Raw genomic sequence first — 20,351 nt, forward strand, 5'->3', positions numbered from 1 at the left:
CCTGTCTTAAAATAAATAAGAACATAAGAAATAGGAGCAGGAGTAGGCCGTACGGCCCCTCGAGCCTGCTCTGCCATTCAATCAGATCATGGCAGATCTTCAACCTCAATTCCACTTTCCTGCCTGATCCCCATATCCCTTGATTCCCCTAGAGTCCAAAAATAAATCTATCTCAGCCTTGAATATACTCAATGACTGAGCATCCACAGCCCTCTGGGATAGAGAATTCCAAAGATTCACAACCCTCTGAATGAAGAAATTCTTCCTCATCTCAGTCTTAAATAGCGGACCCCTTATCCTGCAACTATGCCCTCTAGTTCTAGACTCTCCAGCCAGGGGAAACAACCTCTCAGCATCTATCGTGTCAAGCCCCCTCAGAATCTTTTATGTTTCAATGTGATCACCTCTCATTTTTCTAAACTCCAGAGAGTATAGGCCCATTCTACTCAACCTCTCCTCATAGGACAACCCTCTCATCCCAGGGGTTAAACTAGTGAACCTCTAAAGCAAGTATATTCTTCCTTAGATAAGGAGACCAAAACTGTACGCAGTACTCCAGGTGAGGTCTCACCAAAGCCCTGTTCAATTGTAGTAAGACTTCCTTACTGTTGTACTCCAACCCCCTTGCAATAAAGGCCAACATGCCATTTGCTTTCCTAATTGCCTGCTGTACCTGAATGCTAACGTTTTGTGTTTCTTGTACCAGGATACCCAAGTCTCTCTGGACACCAACATTTAATAGTTACTTACCATTAAAAAAAATTCTGTTTTTCTATTCTTCCTACCAAAGTGAATAACCTCACATTTCCCCACATTATACTCCATCTGCCACCTTCTTGCCCACTCACTTAATCAGTCTATATCCCTTTGCAGACTATTTGTGTCCTCGCTGCTTACTTTCCCACCTAGCTTTGTATCGTTAGCAAACTTGGATACATTACACTCAGTCCCTTCATCCAAGTTATTAATAGAGATTGTAAATAGCTGGGTTACTGCCTCCACTAAAATAGTGGTGAGAGGAGTTACAGATGAATGTGCTAACTGTTTGTACAGTCATATCCACAGCCCAAATTCAGGCCCTACACCTGCAAACAATTAGTTGACGTAACCTAATCCAGGCTGCATTACAGGTCAAAGCCACTAGATGTCCTTCGGTACGACTGAAGACAACTACTGCAGTGGCTCACAAAGACAATTCAATTTCCAGTCACTAAATTGTTACCAGAGTCCTCAGGCTAGTGCACATTCAGCTCTCAGCAGATGCTCTTTAGATGACTTCCAGCCAAGGTTCTCATTAATTTAAAACTTTAAATAATTTACTTAACTGTTGCCACCTTGCACTTGATTATCTAAGTACTGAGAAGTTTCTAACTGCTCTCTGGAATGCTGCCCCTGGCTAATAAAAGAAGAGACATCTACTGCAATTTCTGCAGAACCATGGTTATAAAAAGCAAAACAAAATAAGAAGCAGGAAATAAAAACACGATGGTTCATATTACAGAGAGTGAAGTTAAATAGAAAAATCCTGCACCAATGCTGATTTCCAGACACTTTATTCACTATGAAATGTGAAAGAGGAGAAAAAGACCTAACTAACTAAAGTGCATGTGTATCTTTGCAGGGCCCTGTTGGGGATCGAGGAGACAGAGGCGAACCTGGAGACCCTGGTTACACTGTAGGTTATTTACCACTTCTCTCAGCATCATTCTGTTCCATCCTACTGTTCAAGAGGCCTTGCCCATTTGCGGCCTGTTTCAACCATAGCTGTCACTCAGTTTTCCATGACTTAAGTACCAATGAAGCTTTTACAGATGTACAGTTTGCCACGGTGCTCCCTAATTACTGAGTTGCAAATGCTAAGTTAATCCATCCATGGATAATACAAGCAAAACAGTTAAACCTAAGCAGTGTCTTCACTTATTAGTAAGTTCAGTATTTTACAGCCTAGTATCTTGATAATGTGTTGTATTTGGAGCATTTTGTTGTGAAAATGCTGACAGCAAAGTCAGAGAGCAAACAGGTGGGGAAACCTTGTAGTAGACCGAGGGCTACATTGTAGAATGGGTACACACACTGTCTTATCGACTCGGGGGCCTGTGTGTGAATCAGCCATGCTGACTGGATGAAAGCCGCCTCTCTGTCAACTGTAAGAGTCCTACATTAAATTGATTTAAGCCACCTCAGCCCGGTTCTGCTGCTCAAAGCTTGACATATTTGGCACTAAATGGACTCTTGCTTAGAGAGGCTATAAAGATTGGTGTGATAAATGGAAAAATGCACTGATGCAGTCAGGAGGGCTTAACTGAGATTGGGCAATGGGAACTTAGGAACAGGAGTATGCCATTTAGCCCCTCGAGACTGTTCCACCATTCAATGAGATCATGGCTGATCTGTGACCTAACTCCATATACCCGCCTTAGCCCAATATCCTTTAATACCTTTGGTTAACAAAAATCTATCAATCTCAGATTTAAAATTAACAATTGAGCTAGCATCAGCTTCCATTTGCAGAAGAGGGTTCCAAACTTCTACCACTGTTTATGTGTAGAAGTGTTTCCTAACTTCACTCCTGAAAGTCCTGGCTCTAATTTTTAGGCTATATCCCCTAGTCCTAGACTGGGGTACAGTAGCATGGCAGTAAGTTGTGATTGGCCCACGATACACGAGATTAACATGCAAAATGCCAACCATAAAATGACAATGACTCAGGTGACTTTTATAGGTAGGTGTGACAATTTTTCTCTCTCTACGGGAATGTCCACAGATGCATATGCAACCTCCTTGAATGCATCTATTTAAATATTTCCCCTCCCATTTTCCTCCAAGTGTCCAGTTGTGATTCATTTTCAAAATTCACACCTGTGGTGCTTACATATGTATAAGCAATGGGTACTAAGACCATTCCCTGTAGGAATTAGGCTGTGAAATATCAAACTCAGGGAACACATACTTAAATTAAGTCCTGTAGAGATGGGGCAGGTATAGGGTATTGTGGGCCAATCACAGCTTACTGCCAAAAGTACTGACAATTTACCTCATTGGAAGATACAGCAATGTCCCTGATTTATTCTGCAACCACAAACGACAGAGGGGGATATTGCAAGATGCTATGTGATTAGAGAAACTATGCTGTATCATCTCAATAAAAAAACAAGTTATTTCTACACGTATTGAGTAGATATGAGGGCAGAGGGCGGTGCACAAAAAACAGATGTGATGTTACTTGGGTGTTTGAATTTAAAATACCCAAAACATTATAAACTTAGTGGGTTTTGGCACCATTAACATTGACTGACTTATGTTCCCTTTCAGGGTCAGGAAGGTCTGGATGGTGAGAGAGGGAAACATGGCCAGCAAGGTTTACCAGTAAGTGCACATTAAAACTTCATAAAAATCCACGAGTTACTGAGCTTGTGTAAGTCCTCCCTAAGATTAAAGTTTCATTTTATTAGAATGCCGGCATTTCTTAATTCCACTCTGCAAACCACAAGTGTTGAATTACTTGTGTGATTGTGCAGTGGGAGGAAAATTTGTCTGGATGAGATGCGTTACAGTAATTGATTCCACATGAAGGAGGACAACTTTTATGTCATAAAAATGCTGACTTGCACTAGATATAGCATTGCAGATAATTCCTTAATTATTTGTTTTTAATTTCTAGGGTAACCCTGGACCTCCAGGTCAACCAGGTCCAAAAGGATCTAAAGGTCAGGAGGTAGGTAACTGTAGTCTATTCAACCATCTACCCCATGATAAGCAATGTTGTTGCATCCAGCCAACGGCATAGAATCATTGAAATTATAGCCAGAAGGAAGCAACTTGGCCCATTGCACCTGTTCTGGTGCTAGCTTTTAAACTAGAACTATCTACTCTAATCCCATTTTCCTGCTCTTGCCCCATATACATTTATTTTCTTCCTTTTAAGATACATATTGAATTCCATTTCAAGTGACTTTATACTCACTGCCTCAATAGCCACTTGTGGTAAAGCATTCCGTGTTCTAATAACTTTCTGTGTGAAAATAATTCTTCCCTTTGTTCTTCTGGTAATGATCCGCAGTCTGTGCTCCCATATTAACAGATTTGCCCACCGTTGGAAACAATTTTTCACTATGTACCACTTCAAAACCTTTCAGAATTTTGAAAATGGTGATGAGAGCTCCACAACTTTCTCTGTTCCAGTGAAAAAGCACAAGTTTTTAATCTTTCTTCGTAACTATAACCTCTCATTCCTGGAATAATTTTATTGAATCTTTGCTATACCTTTTCCATGGCGCCAATATCCTCTCTATAATGGGGTACCCAGAACTGCACACAATTATTCCAACTATGGCCTAACCAATGAATTGCAAATTCAACGTCACTTCCTTGCGTTTATAATCAATGCCCCATATGTACTAAAGCCAGAATCCCATTTGCCTTTTTATGGCCTTTTCCTCCTGCACTCATATCTTCAAAGACCTATGTGTTTGCATCCCTAGATTTCTCAGACCTCTCTGTTCCTCCATTTTGCTAAAGATCTTGCCACTTGGGTATACTTCTTCTCACTATTCTTTTATCTCAAAATGTACCATCCCACATTTCTTTGCATTGAACTGTATGTACCACCGATCTGCCCACTCCACTAACATGTCCACATCCTCCTGAAATCTCTTGCAGTCTTCCTCACAGTTTGTCACACACCCTAATTTGGTAGCATCAGCAAACTGTTATAATTTGGTATCAGCGTTTCTCTTGTGCCTTGGTCCAAATCATTTATATAAATGGAAAACAAAGAGATCCTAGCACATATCAATTGGACATACCACTACACAATTAACCACCTTAAATTAAACCCCTCTGCTGATTGATTGTAATGATATAGAACCTGTTAGTAATTTGATGGTACTAAATGAAACTCCGAAATTAATGTGAACATTTAATTGTCCTTGTTGCTTTTGTTGATAATTTCAAAACATTTTTAAAATTCCTACTGAATTATCCGATTAGTTTAGGCCTGAACGCTTCTACTTCCAAAATAAAATGTAAAATGGTTGCCTAATGGGGCTAAACATGCAACTTTTACTGCTGAAATTAATGATCAACAAACATTTACCTTTAGTAAAAACCATGGGTTACAGTATGTTTCAGTCTTTGTCTCCAAAACATTGTTTAGTCTTTATATTTTTTACCTTTTTGTAGCTGTCCCATTTCAGATTCACCATCAGAATTCATATCTCCTATAACTGCCAGCATTACGACCATCTGTTTTTACCATCAGCTGCATATCACATGGCATGAGACCAGAGGCATAATAGAAGTTGACATGAAAGAAGCTTTTACAGAGAAGCAATTCACTTTGTTTTACCACCGAATACTCCTATATGCATTCCAACCATAAATAATGAAAGAGCACGTGCTTAGCAAGTCAGAATGGGATTGGCTTTGGAGTGCTGTTGTGTGAGGGCATTACATTGGCAGTCAACAGTTTGTTGAATGACAATTCATGGACAAGTCTGGGAATACAGTGGCAGAGCCAAAATTCTATGCATCATACAGGCATGGCAAAAATATTCTTTATGCCGGAATGCATATCAGTGTAAAGAATTCACATCTGGCGAAAAATAATCACCAAAGTATTCAATTACACATTAACTTTTAGTTTATGTGAAATCCAAACTCAACTAAATCAAGACAAACAGTGCCAGAGTGATCTATAGCATGCTAGCTTGCTAGGTGCCAGTTTCTTACTTATACTGTAGTTGGCTTGAGGTTAACTTTCCTTTTTTGTCTAAAGTAATTTCCCCCTATATCATGTATAATCTATGCCTAAAATAGTGGGGGATGGGGAGGGAGATAAATCAACTCCCAGGCCTATGCCAGTGCCATTCTGAAATTAATCACTCAGAAATGCATTACAGCAGCCTTAGAATGGTCCATCCTCCAACTTTCCCTGTGTCTCCATGGCAGCATGGCTGAATTTGGGAACTCACTATGTGCGAACTGCATTGCAACACTTTGTGGTGCAGTTTTCTACTACAGTCTTCCAATGCAGTGCACTACCTAGTTTATAGAACTTCTATCAATTAGGAAACATGGATCTTAAATGCATCCTCACTCTGAGGTTTAGATCAACTGGCCATGATTTCAATGTTCACACTTTCCAATTGATATGCCTGAAGTATTATGGTTGGCTTTGTAGGCGCATATCAAGCTTTTATTTCTTCATTCATAGAATGCCTCACAACTTTGAAACTTAATTGCTGTGCACCAAAATTAGCCAATGTTGGAAAGTGATAGAAGTTTATACTGTCTGGGAAGAATTGTGTTCCAACCTTGATGTAGGATTGTGCCAGAGAACAGTTTATCAGCAATGAAAAAATAGCTTAAGTAATTCCAAATCCCACAACAGTGCTCAGCTTTCTCACTAAGTAATTACAAACCTTTCCACTGTAGCAATTACCAGCTCCGTTCTCCTGCAAATAGGCCAAGAGTTTGAAAGTCACAGCTGATGAGCAGAGTTTGGAATTTATAATATGTTCCGTGTGGAATGGAACCAAAAGTAAAAAAAACATTGGGAAAATTACAACTATAGAAAGCCAGCCTTTCATTGAAAGGAAGCCCAAAGTTTAATAATCATGCCTTTTGTAAGAGGTTTGAAATATATAATGTCTTCCATGTGCTGTGCTTTTAGGACATTTTTAGGACAAGCAAATTTGAAGCCTGCATTCTGAAATATACTCGAGTACGTATTCCCCCAAAATGGCTTCAGGAGGATATACCTCAGCAGCGTCCATTATTGTATTTGAGTGGCAATTGCTGCATCTAACTTGTGTTCAAAGAATATATAATCTAATCGTTCCCTGTGACAATTACATCATCACATGTGTATGTGGTAAGAAGGCAAGCTAGGGTAAGAGAAAAGAATTCATAATTCTTTAGTGTAGTTTCAATGAGTCAACTCTTGGACCAAAAAACATTCACATGCTCTATTCCACTTATTGAAATTGGCTTTCATTGACATTTCTCTTTCACTTACCTATGAAAAACAAGGTTGCTGGCAGTGATGATTGCTATTTCTGTTGGTGTTTATGTGTGCCAGTAATGCCTTTGTATGTAATCACTGCATTCTAACACATCATGCCTACACTATTGGAAAGGAAAGAATAAAAAGTTGTGATGGTGATGCATCTGTTGAGTCAGCTGTTCAGCTGTAGCACTCAGCTTTTCTCGTAATCAGCACTCCCGACCTCCTTGTATAAAAGGGATTTGTAGCTTTCCTATGTGTAAAGTCTTAAGCCATACTTGCATTAGTAATTCCACTTGTAAGTCTTACCCTGCGGAGCAATTAAGAATTCTTCAGATTCTCAAAGAAATGGCATGACTGACAATAATAACACACTAATGATGCACCTTTAATGTAATGAAATGTCCCATGATGCTTCAAAAGAGGAGGATAACAGACATCAAGCAGGAGTTGAGAGAAGGAAAATCCAGTTGGGCAGCCAGTGAGCAGTAGGTCTTTTTTATTTTGTCTGCCTACTGCCCTGTTTTTCAGCTTGAACACCAGATACCACCTAGTGGTCCAGCCAAGAACTAGTAAAACTTGCCAATGGGGAGAATCAAGTCAAGTGTAAGATGTTGGAATCCTGGAGTGACAAGGACACTCCAATTATACTTATTAGAAACTGTTCACTCTGATATTTGGTAACATCCTATGATGTTGTTTTTGTGTATACTGCAGTCTAAAGTATCACACCCTATTACGGAATCTTGCAGATTGAAGGTGCTGTTATATTTGCTGCTTCTGTAGTTCAGCTCATGGGAGAGTGACATCCATGTGCCAGCTCACTACTTTTATATCCCTTATTCTGATTGCAGAATTATAGAGCCAAATTTTCAGGGATCTACAATTCAACTGTGAGGATATGGCAGCTCTTTCTAGCAATGTAAACACAGGGAGCCTTTGCACAGATGTCACTCTCCTGTGACCTGAACTGCAGGAAAAACAAATATAAAAGTGTGTTGAAGCTGAGTTCTGTTGCGCAATATCACAGGTTACACTAATACCATAAAGCTACCAGGGTTCTGTTAACCCTTTCCTTTTTGTTCAGGGACGAAAAGGAAAAACAGGTTTCCGAGGTGTGCAAGGAAGCCAAGGCCCACCAGTAAGTGTTTTTATATGCAGATGTAAAACTACATATATACATTAATTCATCAATTTAGCTGCACATCAAAACTATTTTATTGATTACAAAGTGCTTTGAGATGTCCTGCGGACGTGATTGAGAGGCTACGTAACTGCAAATATAAATATTTTCCAATAGTGTAATACATTACTGTAAGGTCTGTCAGAACAAATATGAATATTATGCACGATACATTTTAACACAGTTGTAATTCAGAATATTTTAAAACTTAACTAATGTCATGTTTTGTGTTTAATACTCAGGGTCTTGTTGGGCCTCCAGGTCCGAGGGGTGTTGTTGGCCGACAAGGTCAAGAAGGTGCTCCAGGATTGGATGGAATTCCTGGGTTCAATGGCAAACCAGGAATCCAGGTAAGATGGGGCTTCTTGTTAAGTGATAAAAACAGAGCCAAAATAATGTATTAACACCTGTGGGATAATCATTTAAATAAACATCCCTGACTGAATCTCATTCCCTAGCAGTATTATTGCACAGCACTAAAAGTAAATATACTATACATGTTGGATTCTTTACACATTATACTGCCACTGTTAAATGAACAGTCCATCCATCAAAACATTGCGATTTAATAAATTGTTATTCACTAACTTTTTTCCAATTTAAAAATAAAGGCTAGCTTCCCAATAGTTCAGTTAATAATTCCTGCCTGTGCCTCTGTCCATAAGAAGGCCGATGTCTCCTGCAAACCAAAACGTATCCTTAGCCTCCACTGTATTTGAGTTCGCTTAGCCCAGATCTAACAATTAACCCCAACTGCAGTAAATTGATGGCCGAGGGATTTGTCGGATGCCCATTGTATTCTCTTTATATATATATATATATATATATATATATAAGCTGCTGTTCTGGATTTATTTACAAATAAAGTGATACACAAAAGCAAAGACACATTGGCAAAATACTAAATAGTATAGTATTTGAGTGATATGGGCCTAGAAATTGATCCACGCAGCGCCTGTTTGGCACTAACTGGCCTACTAAGCCCACAATTTGGTGGGCAGGAAGTGCACTGCCTGCCACATTGGGAAAGGAAAAATAGGCGCCCTTTACCCACACCTGAAGCAGTCGTTAGACCCTTTGCATATGCAAATAAGGGGCCTAGTGCCCATTTGACGCCCCCTCTGCAAGATTGGTTCACCCTGAGGTAGTCCGCACACTCCGAAACCAGACCTTCGGATTGCCTGCGATCTTTGAGGTAATTACATACCTAAATGTCACATGTAATCCCCCCTCCCGATTGCCACCACTTCCCACCCCTGATCCCCGGACCGGATTTCCGATTGGCCCCCACGATTCCTGGACCCAACCCCAATCCCTGCGCCCCCAAAAATGGGTGCACCCAAATTTCTAGGCCGTGGAATCAATCCATGAAGGAATTAATATTCTGACAGCTGCCTCTTTGCAGTTTTTTGAAATGTAACAGTTCCTTTGGGCAAATCAACTTTCTTACACAAAATTTGTCTCAAAATTAATCATTCAGTATAAGGCATTGCACATAGAATACACACGCTTCCAGTATCCACAGAGCCTGGCCATCCTTGTTGGGACCAAAGACCAGTAGCCATGACCAGTTATTGGTCCCATGGAATCTCTTTGATACAAAGGTATTTCCTTTGCAACAGTCAAGCAATCAAAATATTAACATTATTCACATCTTGGTAGGAACATAGGAACAGGAGTAGGCCATTTAACCCCTCGAGCTTGTTCCACCATTCAAGGAGATCATGGCTGATCTGTGACCTAACTCCATATACCTGCCTTAGCCCCATATCCCTTAATACCTTTGGTTAACAAAAATCCATCAATCTCAGATTTAAAATTAACAATTCAGCCAGCATCAACTGCCATTTGCAGAAGAGAGTTCCAAACTTCTACCACCGTTTGCGTGTAGAAGTGTTTCCTAACTTCACTCCTGAAAGGCTTGGCTCTAATTTATAGGTTATGTCCCCTTGTCCTAGAATCCCCAACCGGCGGAAATAGTTTCTCCCTATCTACCCTATCAGTTCCCCTTAATATCTTGAAAACTTCGATCAAATCACTCCTTAATCTTCTAAATTCCAGAGAATACAACCTTAGTTTGTGTGATCTCTCCTCGTAATTTAATACTTGCAGTCTAGGGGCTCAATTTTAAAATCAAATTGTGGGTGCGCTGGGGGAGTGGGGGCTGCGAAAATGGCGAAAATCCCGAGTAGGTTCAGAAGCCAGCTGCAACCTGTCAACTTCCAGGTTCCCCACAGACACGCCTGAGCACGCGAGCGCTTCACGAATCCAGAAGTCCCGTCGGCATTTAAAGCTGGTGGGATGATAGTTAAAGAAACAAATGTACTTCATTGATGTACTTAAGGTACTTTATTTCTGACGTAGTAGATAGTTAAAATGATTTTAAACCTACATGGGTGGCTTTCATAGAGTCATAGAGTCATAGAGTTATACAGCACGGATAGAGGCCCTTCGGCCCATCGTGTCCACGCCGGCCATCAGCCCTGTCTACTCTAATCCCATATTCCAGCATTTGGTCCGTAGCCTTGTATGCTATGGCATTTCAAGTGCTCATCCAAATGCTTCTTGAATGTTGTGAGGGTTCCTGCCTCCACAACCCTTTCAGGCAGTGAGTTCCAGACTCCAACCACCCTCTGGGTGAAAAAGTTCTTTCTCAAATCCCCTCTAAACCTCCCGCCTTTTACCTTGAATCTATGTCCCCTTGTTATAGAACCCTCAACGAAGGGAAAAAGCTCCTTAGTATCCATCCTATCTGTGCCCCTCATAATTTTGTACACCTCAATCATGTCCCCCCTCAGCCTCCTCTGCTCCAAGGAAAACAAACCCAATCTTCCCAGTCTCTCTTCATAGCTGAAGCGCTCCAGCCCTGGTAACATCCTGGTGAATCTCCTCTGCACCCTCTCCAAAGCGATCACATCCTTCCTGTAGTGCGGCGACCAGAACTGCACACAGTACTCCAGCTGTGGCCTAACCAGTGTTTTATACAGCTCCATCATAACCTCCTTGCTCTTATATTCTATGCCTCGGCTAATAAAGGCAAGTATCCCATATGCCTTCTTTACCACCTTATCTACCTGTTCCGCCGCCTTCAGGGATCTGTGAACTTGCACACCAAGATCCCTCTGACCCTCTGTCTTGCCTAGGGTCCTCCCATTCATTGTGTATTCCCTTGCTTTGTTAGTCCCTCCAAAGTGCATCACCTCGCACTTTTCCGGGTTAAATTCCATTTGCCACTGTTCCGCCCATCTGACCAACCCATCTATATCGTCCTGCAGACTGAGGCTATCCTCCTCGCTATTTACCACCCTACCAATCTTTGTATCATCAGCGAACTTACTGATCATACCTTTTTCAGATTCAGGCCTGGTGAAATCAGGCGTGAAGGGACAGATCAGGCAAAAATAAACAAAATAAATTAAATAAAAAACCATTGCACAAAGTTTTAAAAAAACAAAATAAACCTAACTTTCCACCCTGCTCCGATGTCCCCCTCTCCGATGTCCCTCTCAGCACCCGATGTCTCCCTCTCCGATGTCCCTCTCTGATGTCCCCCTCTCCCCCCTCCCGATCTCCCCGTCTCCCCCTCCCGATCTCCCCCTTTCCCCCCCGACCTCCCCCTTCCCCCCCCGACCTCCCCCTTCCCCCCCCCGATCTCCCCCCATCCCCCGATCTTCCCCTCGCCCCCCCCCCACCGATCTTCAGCGCCCTCCACTCTGTGTTCCAGCGCTGAATGATGTCTCTCTCTCTCTTTCTCTCTCTTTTCTCCACCCCACCTCGGCATTGCAGCTCCTGTCAGCAGCCAATCTGTCAATCAGGCTGGCTGCCGGGCGCGAAACCCAGAAACAACTTTAATCACCATCAATTACGTCACCATCGCGTCGGAATAGGTAAGTTTTTTTTTATTCGGGTTTGCCACGCGCACCTTCAGCACCACCCACCTCCCCACCACAGCCAACCTGACACCATTTCAAAATTCAGCCTTAGGTATCATTCTAATAAATCTACACAGCACTCCCTCCAAGGCCAATATATCTTTCCTATGGTGCGGTGCCCAGAAGTGAACACAGTACTCTAGGTGTGGTCTAACCAGAGCTTTGTATAGCTGTAGCATAACTTCTACCCCCTTGTAGTCTAGTCCTCTAGATATAAAGGCTAGCATTCCATCAGCCTTTTTGATTATTTTCTTACCTCTCCATCATATTTTAATGCTCTATATACATGGACCCCTAAGTCTCTTTGGACCTCCACTGTTTCGAGTGTTTCACCATTTAGAAAGTACTCTGATCTATACTTTTTAGGTCCAAAGTGGATAACCTCACACTTGCCTACATTGAAATCCATTTGCCACAGTTTTGCCCATTCACTTAATCTATTAATATCTCTCTGTAATTTCATGCTTCCATCCACACTGCTTACAATGCTGCCTATCTTTGCGTCATAGACAAACTTACATATGTGGCTCTCTATCCCGTCATCTAAGTGGTTAATAAATACAGTGAATAGTTGAGGTCCTAACACAGATCACTGTGGGACACCACTAGTCATATCCTGCCAATTTGAGTATCTGCCCATTATCCCTACTCTCTGTCTCCTGCCGCTCAGCCAATTTCCTAACCAGGTCAATAATTTGCCCTCAATTCCATGAACTTCAGCTTTAGCTAACAGTCTCTTATGAGGGACTTTATCAAATGCCTTCTGGAAGTCCATATAACAACATCCATAGGCATTCCCCTGTCCACTACTTTAGTCACCTCTTCAAAAAATTCAATCAGGTTGATCAGGCATGACCTGCCCTTTACAAATCCAAGCTAGCTCTCTCTGATCAGCTGAAAATTTTCACAGTGTTCAGTCATTTTATCCTTAATTATAGACTCTAGTAATTTCCCGACAACAGATGTTAGGCTAACTGGCCTAAAATTCCCTGGTTTCCCTCTCTCACCTTTCATAAATAGCGGAATGATGTGCAATTTTCCAATCTAAAGGAACGGTTCCTGAATTGAGAGAACTTTGGAAGATTATAGTTAGGGCTTCTACAATGTACTCACCTACTTGCTTTGAAACCCTGGGATGGAAACCATCTGGTCCTGGGGATTTGTCACTCTTTAATGCCATTATTTTTTTCATTACTGTTAATTTACTTACGTTAATTATGGTGAGTCCCCGTCCTTGATTCAAAATGGTAGACAATGAAATATTGACCTATATTCCCCGCAGACTCTTTTTGCACATGATGTATCTTTTTGCCAAAGCTGCATTAATTGACAGGTTAAATATGCAGCCCCGTGATCAAAGCACTTTTATTGTAATTAATTCCTGATCAAAAGGAATTTCCTTTTCCTACAACACTGTCTGCTATCTTCTATTTTATATCTAATGAAGAGATCAGGCTTCCTTTTCAACTCTGGCTAATTGAAATTATATTAAAGTGGCAAAACAAGTTGATGAAGCTATCAAAAAAAACAATAGGCCTACGGTTTTATAAATAGGGGCCCTGCTTTACAAGGATGTCAAGGCCGGGAAGAGGGTGCAGAAGAGATTTATTAAGATTACACTATGGCTGAGAGGCTTTAGTAATGAGAGACTAGAGAAACTGAGCCTGTTTTCATTAGAACAGAGAAGGTTAAAAGGCAATCTGATAGAGGTGTTCAAAATTATGAAGTGAAATAAAATCAGGATTGCACCCTATCTCCCTGTGAGATAACCTCTATACATTTATTGGTCTGTGTCAGATGTTAAATATTCCCAAATGCTAATGTTTTATTTTCACTACAGTGAATTATCACTTCTAGAGGATGGAGAATCACAGCAGCAGTTTAAGAATTAACAGACAATAGTTTATCTATCTTACATGTCACTTTCCCTCATACCTTAGGGAGAACAGGGAGACGATGGGAGTGTAGGATTGATCGGTACATCTGGAGCACGTGGTCGTGTTGGAGTACCAGGGTTGCCTGGATCTCAAGGACCTCCTGGCTTTAAGGTGAGCAGGTTCAAGGCTTACTTGGCCACAGCCCAGTAGCCTAAAGCAGTCATGCAAAATAACTCGATAACTAGAAAGGCGACGGTAGTTCTTTAAAGATGATCTGTCAACACAATGCGGAAGAGCTCTTTATTCGTTGGGATGAAGGATGGTCTCACTAACTAGTGAAATGGTGCATCACTCAAGTGAAGCTAACAGTAATACTCAGCAGTGAATTCTCACTCTACTGGTGTGGTAAGATGTTGTATATTGCCAATTATGTTTTCTTTGAAAGCCATTGTAATTTTCTACTTTTTAAAGTGTCATCTGGGCTCAGTGGTAGCACTCTTCCCTCTGAGTAGGAAAATTGTGGGTTCATGCCCCATTACTGATTCAAGCATATATAATCTGGGCTGATACTTCAGTGCAGAATCTGACCTTGGGACATTTTTCTACATTAAAGTTGCTATATAAATGCAGGTTATTGTTGGTTGTTAGCAGGCCCAAGCCAATTCTGTCCATTAGAAAGTAACATGATTGGTTTAGCCTCTAAAAATTGCTAAATTTCTTGGGACTAAACCATTTTGGGTCTCCTGTCAGCATTTATGCTTTGTATTGTATCGCCTGGTTCATTGCTTAACAATTCCTTGAGATCCCATTCTCATTACAGTCAAATTAATAAAAGGAATGGGTTAACGCAGTTACTACAGATTTGATAGCTGAAAAGACTGGAACCCCTTGTGAGTTGGTGCTTAGTTCCTCCTCCTGGATGAGCCAGGCTCCTACTGATGCTGAAATGGCATCTGGTAGTCTACAGTTTACACTTGTAATCACCCTGCAGTTGTGTGTCAGTCCACTGGACCCTTGTCTAATTGACACTTTGTCATGGACATGATTTAACTTGAAAAATTACTTCAAATTTTGGGATCAATTTACCACATAACCCAATAAACCTGTCAAAATACTCCAGCTTCTCAAATTTGAGAAAATTTAATCTAAAAATTGATATACCTTTTCAATCAAGCTTCTACAAAAAAATTAGACATTTGACCTTAATTAATGTCTATTAGTGCTTGTGAAAGATTTCTTTGTATATATATGAGATCTCCTCCACCAGCTTCCAGCTGTTTCATGAAATCCTTCTCCTTCAGGCAAATCTGTCATATAAAATCTAGAGCTCAATATATACTCATGACAGGCAGCAATCATTCTGACACCAGGGCCCCGATATTTACTCTGGGCCGTGAAGAGAGTGGGGTGGGGAGGAGGATTTCCAGACGGGAAAGACGGGTTTCCCCGACGTCCTGCCGATTTTGACGTCGGATGTTTGGGGCCAGATAGCGTGGGCGGGGTCAGAGATCGTGGCGGGGGGGGGGGGGGGGGGTCGGTGATAGTGGTGGGGACAGACATGGGGGGTTCGGAGATCATGGGAGGGTGTTGAAAATCATGGGGGGGGTCGGACATGGGGGTTCGGAGATCGTGGAGGGCTGGTTGGAGATGGTGGGGAGGGATCGGACATTGGGGGTGGGGGGGGGTTGTCCGAACACCTGTGTGGCATCGCGGCAGTGAGCTTGTTGGGCCTGGAGGAAACATTCCTGCTCCTCCGGGCCCACACAGCAGTGCAATAAAGGCACTCACCTGTTGATCCGGGCCTTCTTGTCTCTTCTTACATGGCGTGAAGCAGAAGGCCCGGGAATCTCGGCCTCCAGGGGTTAAAAATAAAAAACCTGTTAAAATGGGCCCGCAGCCTTCTTAAAAGATTTTACTGACCGACCCACCTCCTGAGAGCGGGTTGGCCGCCCACCCGCCCGACCAGCCTCCGTTAAACCCAGAAGTGGGTGGGTTGGAAACGAGTTCGGGTCGAGTTTTACATTTTTGCAATTTTTAGCTTCCCACCCGTCCCCAAACCACCCGTCCTCGGGAGTTAAAATTACCCCCCTGATCTTGATTCAAACTGCCAAAAGAATGTTACACCTTCTTCCTAAATTGGGTAAGCAACATGAAATGGAAAAATAACTTTGGTGAAAAGCAGGCTGACATACACTACTATTAAAAAATAAATTTAATAAGATTTAATAATGTACCAAGTAAATACTACAATCATATACAAACCATACTTGCCTGAGTCTAACAGACTGCACTGCCAATACAGAGAGATACTACCTAGACATACAACCAGACTGCAGGGAGGTGGAGTTTTAGCCCCTTCAGAAACGGTCATCTTCATTTGATAAATATACTGCAAGTCATAAAACCAGGTCATTCTCATGCTCATCCATGGTGTGTGCTATATTAGAGGGACGCAACTGGTCAGGCTTGAGAAGTGGAGTCAGAAAGACTTGGCGAAAGATTTTGAGGCATTGCCATTTTTTCATGCTTCCCTGTATGTGTGGTTGTGTTTTTTTACCCTCCCTCTTCCTGTTGTTCTTTTCCTTTTTAAATGCTGTTCATCAGTAATATCTTCCAGTTCTGATCAAGGGTCCATATCTGAAACATCAACTTGTCAGTTCTTTCCACAGTTGCTGCCTGACCTGCTAAGTGTTTCCAGCATTTTCTGTTTTTTGTGTTAGCACTCTTTCTATCTGAACATGCTGTGACAGTACCTTCGCTGTCAACAAAAGGATTCTTTCCTTTATTAGCCGAGGCATGGAATATAAGAGCAGGGAGGTTATGCTGGAACTGTATAAAACACTGGTTAGGCCACAGCTTGTACAGTGTACAGTTCTGGTCACCACATTACAGGAAGGATGTAATTGCACTAGAGAGGGTACAGAGGAGATTTACGAGGATGTTGCCAGGACTGGAGAATTTTAGCTATGAGGAAAGATTGGACAGGCTGGGGTTGTTCTCTTTGGAACAGAGGAGGCTGAGGGGTGAATTAATTGAGGTGCACAAAATTATGAGGGGCCTAGGTAGAGTGGATAGGAAGGACCTATTTTCCTTAGCAGAGAGGTCAATAACCAGGGGGCATAGATTTAAAGTGATTGGTAGAAGGATTAGAGGGGAGCTGAGGAAATATTTTTTCATCCAGAGGGTGGTAGGGGTCTGGAACTCACTGCCTGAAAGGGTGGTAGAGACAGAAACCCTCAACTCATTTAAAAAGTACCTGGATGTGCACCTGAAGTGCCGTGACCTACAAGGCTGCGGACCAAGTGCTGTAAAGTGGGATTAGGCTGGTTGGCTCACTTTCGACCGGCGTGGACATGATGGGCCGAACGGCCTCCTTCTGTGCAGTAAATTTTCTATGATTCTATGCATCGTGAGAAATGTAAGATTAGCCAAGACTGAGGAGCACAATCCAAAGAGTACAACAGAGAATTCTAATCACTTCCTGCTGTGTATGCCATTGTGGAAACGACCCCAATATTATTCTGAAAGAGGGGAATCCGCGGTTGAGGTAAAACGAAGACATATCAAAAGCACTGGTGTGGAAGGTGGCGACGGAGAAACTGGGAGAATGGAATGAAGCCCTTACAGGAAGCGGGGTGGGAGGAAGTGTAATCAAGGTAGCTGTGGGAGTTGGTGGGCTTATGGTAAATATTGGTGGACAGCTTATCTCTAGAAATGGAGGTAGAGAGGTCGAGGAAGGGAAGGGTCAGAGATGGACCACGTGAAGGTGAGGGAGGGGTGGAAATTGGAAACAAAGTTGATGATTTTTTCCAGTTCAGTGCGAGTGCAGGAAGCGGCACCGATGCAGTCATCAATGTACCGGAAAAGGAGGTGAGGGAGATGAGAGATGAACTCCATGGTGTATCTGATGTGGTCGGTGGTCATTATGCAACAAAAGAAAATAAAACCACATATTGCAAACTAATTATTTTTGTGGCATAGACTGATAACAAATAAATCCCCAGTGTCTCCATGAAGCACATTTTACTTTATCTTTATGCCACGTACCCTGTGGTCAAATTGAGCATTGCTATGTTCATTATTGTAGTTGCCAGGAAATGCTCACTTACTGCCTTAAGGCATAGCAAATGTTCCCATTTCTGAAGCCAGTGCTTCTGTTTAAACAGACTGACCCTTCTGAGGAAGAAACATGATTAAAAATTAAAACAAAATATCATTGTGCTACAGATATCAAACTACCATCTCTCTTCTTTTGAGAGCTAATTCTTCTTTGCAGTGATCAGACGTTTATGCTCTCTTGTAATACCTCCAATGGTGATCCTCTGTAAATGTGTTGTTAAATTGCATCAAGTAGTATTGTGCAGAACCATATGCATTTGGGACAGAATAGTGTTAAGGAGCCCATCATTGTCCATAATCTACACTGCACTCCAGTGGAATTATTGAGAGTTTTCATACATGGATTCTCTCAATCTAGGAAAGACCAAACCACAGCCTGACCATACATCATACAGTCTGGCTTAATTCAACCTGCTTTGATTTGGCCCAGTTAGTACCACAATTTCTTTATCCATACTCCAGCATCATCATCCCTCACTTTAACAAATGAGATAAAACTCCAGCAATTAGATGGACTGAAATCAATGGTGAAATGGTGGAATAGAATAACTTGTTGAATTTTCAAAAGGTCACAGATAATTTTTTGCAGTCATAGGAACAGGAAGAGGCCATTCAGCCCCTCAAGCCTGCACTGCTATTCAATTAGAGCACGGCTGATTTGTATCTCAACTCTATTTAACCCACCTTTGTTCCATATCCCTTGATACCCTTACCTAATAAAAATCTACTGATCTCAGACTTGAAAATTTCAATTGACCCAGCAACCACAGCCTTTTGGGGGAGAAAATTGAACATCTAACTCTGTTTAAAAGATAAAGCACTGTTCCTTACATATTATTTTGTAACAATTTATTTCATTTTTTTCTGTCTGAAAGTGAGTTAAATATTGGTGCAGTAGTCTATTTACTGGTTTTCCCTTGTTCATTTAAAAGAATACTGTGCAAACCTTACTAGTCTGTTGATGTTTGATTTAGAGCAGCCATGAGTCAGATGCTGTAACAGACTCTGATGGTTCATTGTAAAGTACAGTCCGTCCTATGCAGTCTGCAACCAACTTCAGTAAATCTCAGTTTCTTTATCCATTATGATTGTCACAGGGAGAGAGAGGTTTGCGGGGTCAGGCGGGACCACCTGGAATAAAAGGAACAGAAGGAGGGGCCGGCCTGCCTGGGAACAGGGGCGATCCAGGTTCCAAAGGTCAACCGGTCAGTAATACACGTTTTCCTGGGTTGTATTTTAACGAGACAAAATTAACTGTTTCTGTCAGCCATGTTCGGCTGAAAATTACAGGAAATGTGATCAGAGAATTGACAATGACGTCACCATCATTTAAGGCGGTGTGTAAAATTAATTATTAAGAACTAGTTTTAGATTAGGTAGAAAAATGGTGATGGAACAATTTTTGGTTCAAGATTATCTGATGATTAGGTATGATATATGATGTATTGCTTGATTTAATCAATTAGTTTGATGGCATTGTGTGTTGGCACAATGCAATTGCCATCCAGTTTGAAATCATTAACCCACGCTCCCCTGATGGCCTCAGTGCATTGCTGTACCATACAAACCGGGAAGGCCACAAGCTAAGTTAGCTGATCTCAGTTGGGGCAGTGCTAGGATGCTACAGTTAACCTCAACACTCCAAGGGTTTGGGGGAAAGATCAGCCAGAATTTCCACTCCTGCTCACTGTCCAGGGTTCCCTGCTGAAAAATGTGCATGTTTGGACATTGGTGAGGACAGGATCAAGCCTAACTGCAATGCCCACCAAATCCCTGCAGTCGAATAGCCTACCAACACATGCTGTCCAGGGTCACAGTAATAACCACTGAGACATCGGAGGGTGGCTGTTGCCCTTGAAACTATACCCCAGCATCAACACCTTTGGTTTATTATAAACAGGTAATCACTTACACTAAAATAGCAGAAGAAATTATTTTATATGAATGGGTTATGCATTCGTACGCTATTAACCCATGACATAAAATCAAGGTTTAAGAGATTGGTCACGGCACCAGAAAATATACAATTTTATACTTGATTCCTTTTTCTATCCATTTCAGTGGGACTAACTAACACAACTTTAACAAAACTGAATTCAGGTATTCAAATTAATTAGAGCTTGAGATTATTTAATGTCGAATCATTGTGAATGGGTTTTCTGTTGTCTATAGTTGCCGATTTCTGTGCACCAATGTTTCAATCCAATAACAACAGTGGAAAAGCAAAGTCATCA

General features: G+C 41.6%; 1 protein-coding gene across 2 annotated transcripts in view; it reads left to right on the top strand.

Annotated features, from left to right (window-relative positions):
• The window catches only part of col27a1b (collagen, type XXVII, alpha 1b), a 524,608-nt gene that overhangs the window by 477,541 nt on the left and 26,716 nt on the right, over positions 1 to 20,351 (top strand). For both annotated transcript variants that reach the window (XM_067969899.1, XM_067969900.1), the window contains 7 exons: positions 1,622 to 1,675; positions 3,313 to 3,366; positions 3,662 to 3,715; positions 8,094 to 8,147; positions 8,432 to 8,539; positions 14,062 to 14,169; positions 19,215 to 19,322. In XM_067969899.1, coding sequence (XP_067826000.1) covers positions 1,622 to 1,675; positions 3,313 to 3,366; positions 3,662 to 3,715; positions 8,094 to 8,147; positions 8,432 to 8,539; positions 14,062 to 14,169; positions 19,215 to 19,322 — 540 coding nt within the window. The remainder of the gene's footprint in view (positions 1 to 1,621; positions 1,676 to 3,312; positions 3,367 to 3,661; positions 3,716 to 8,093; positions 8,148 to 8,431; positions 8,540 to 14,061; positions 14,170 to 19,214; positions 19,323 to 20,351) is intronic.

The sequence above is a fragment of the Heptranchias perlo genome, chromosome 31, assembly GCF_035084215.1.
Source record: "Heptranchias perlo isolate sHepPer1 chromosome 31, sHepPer1.hap1, whole genome shotgun sequence".
Lineage (NCBI taxonomy): Eukaryota > Metazoa > Chordata > Chondrichthyes > Hexanchiformes > Hexanchidae > Heptranchias > Heptranchias perlo.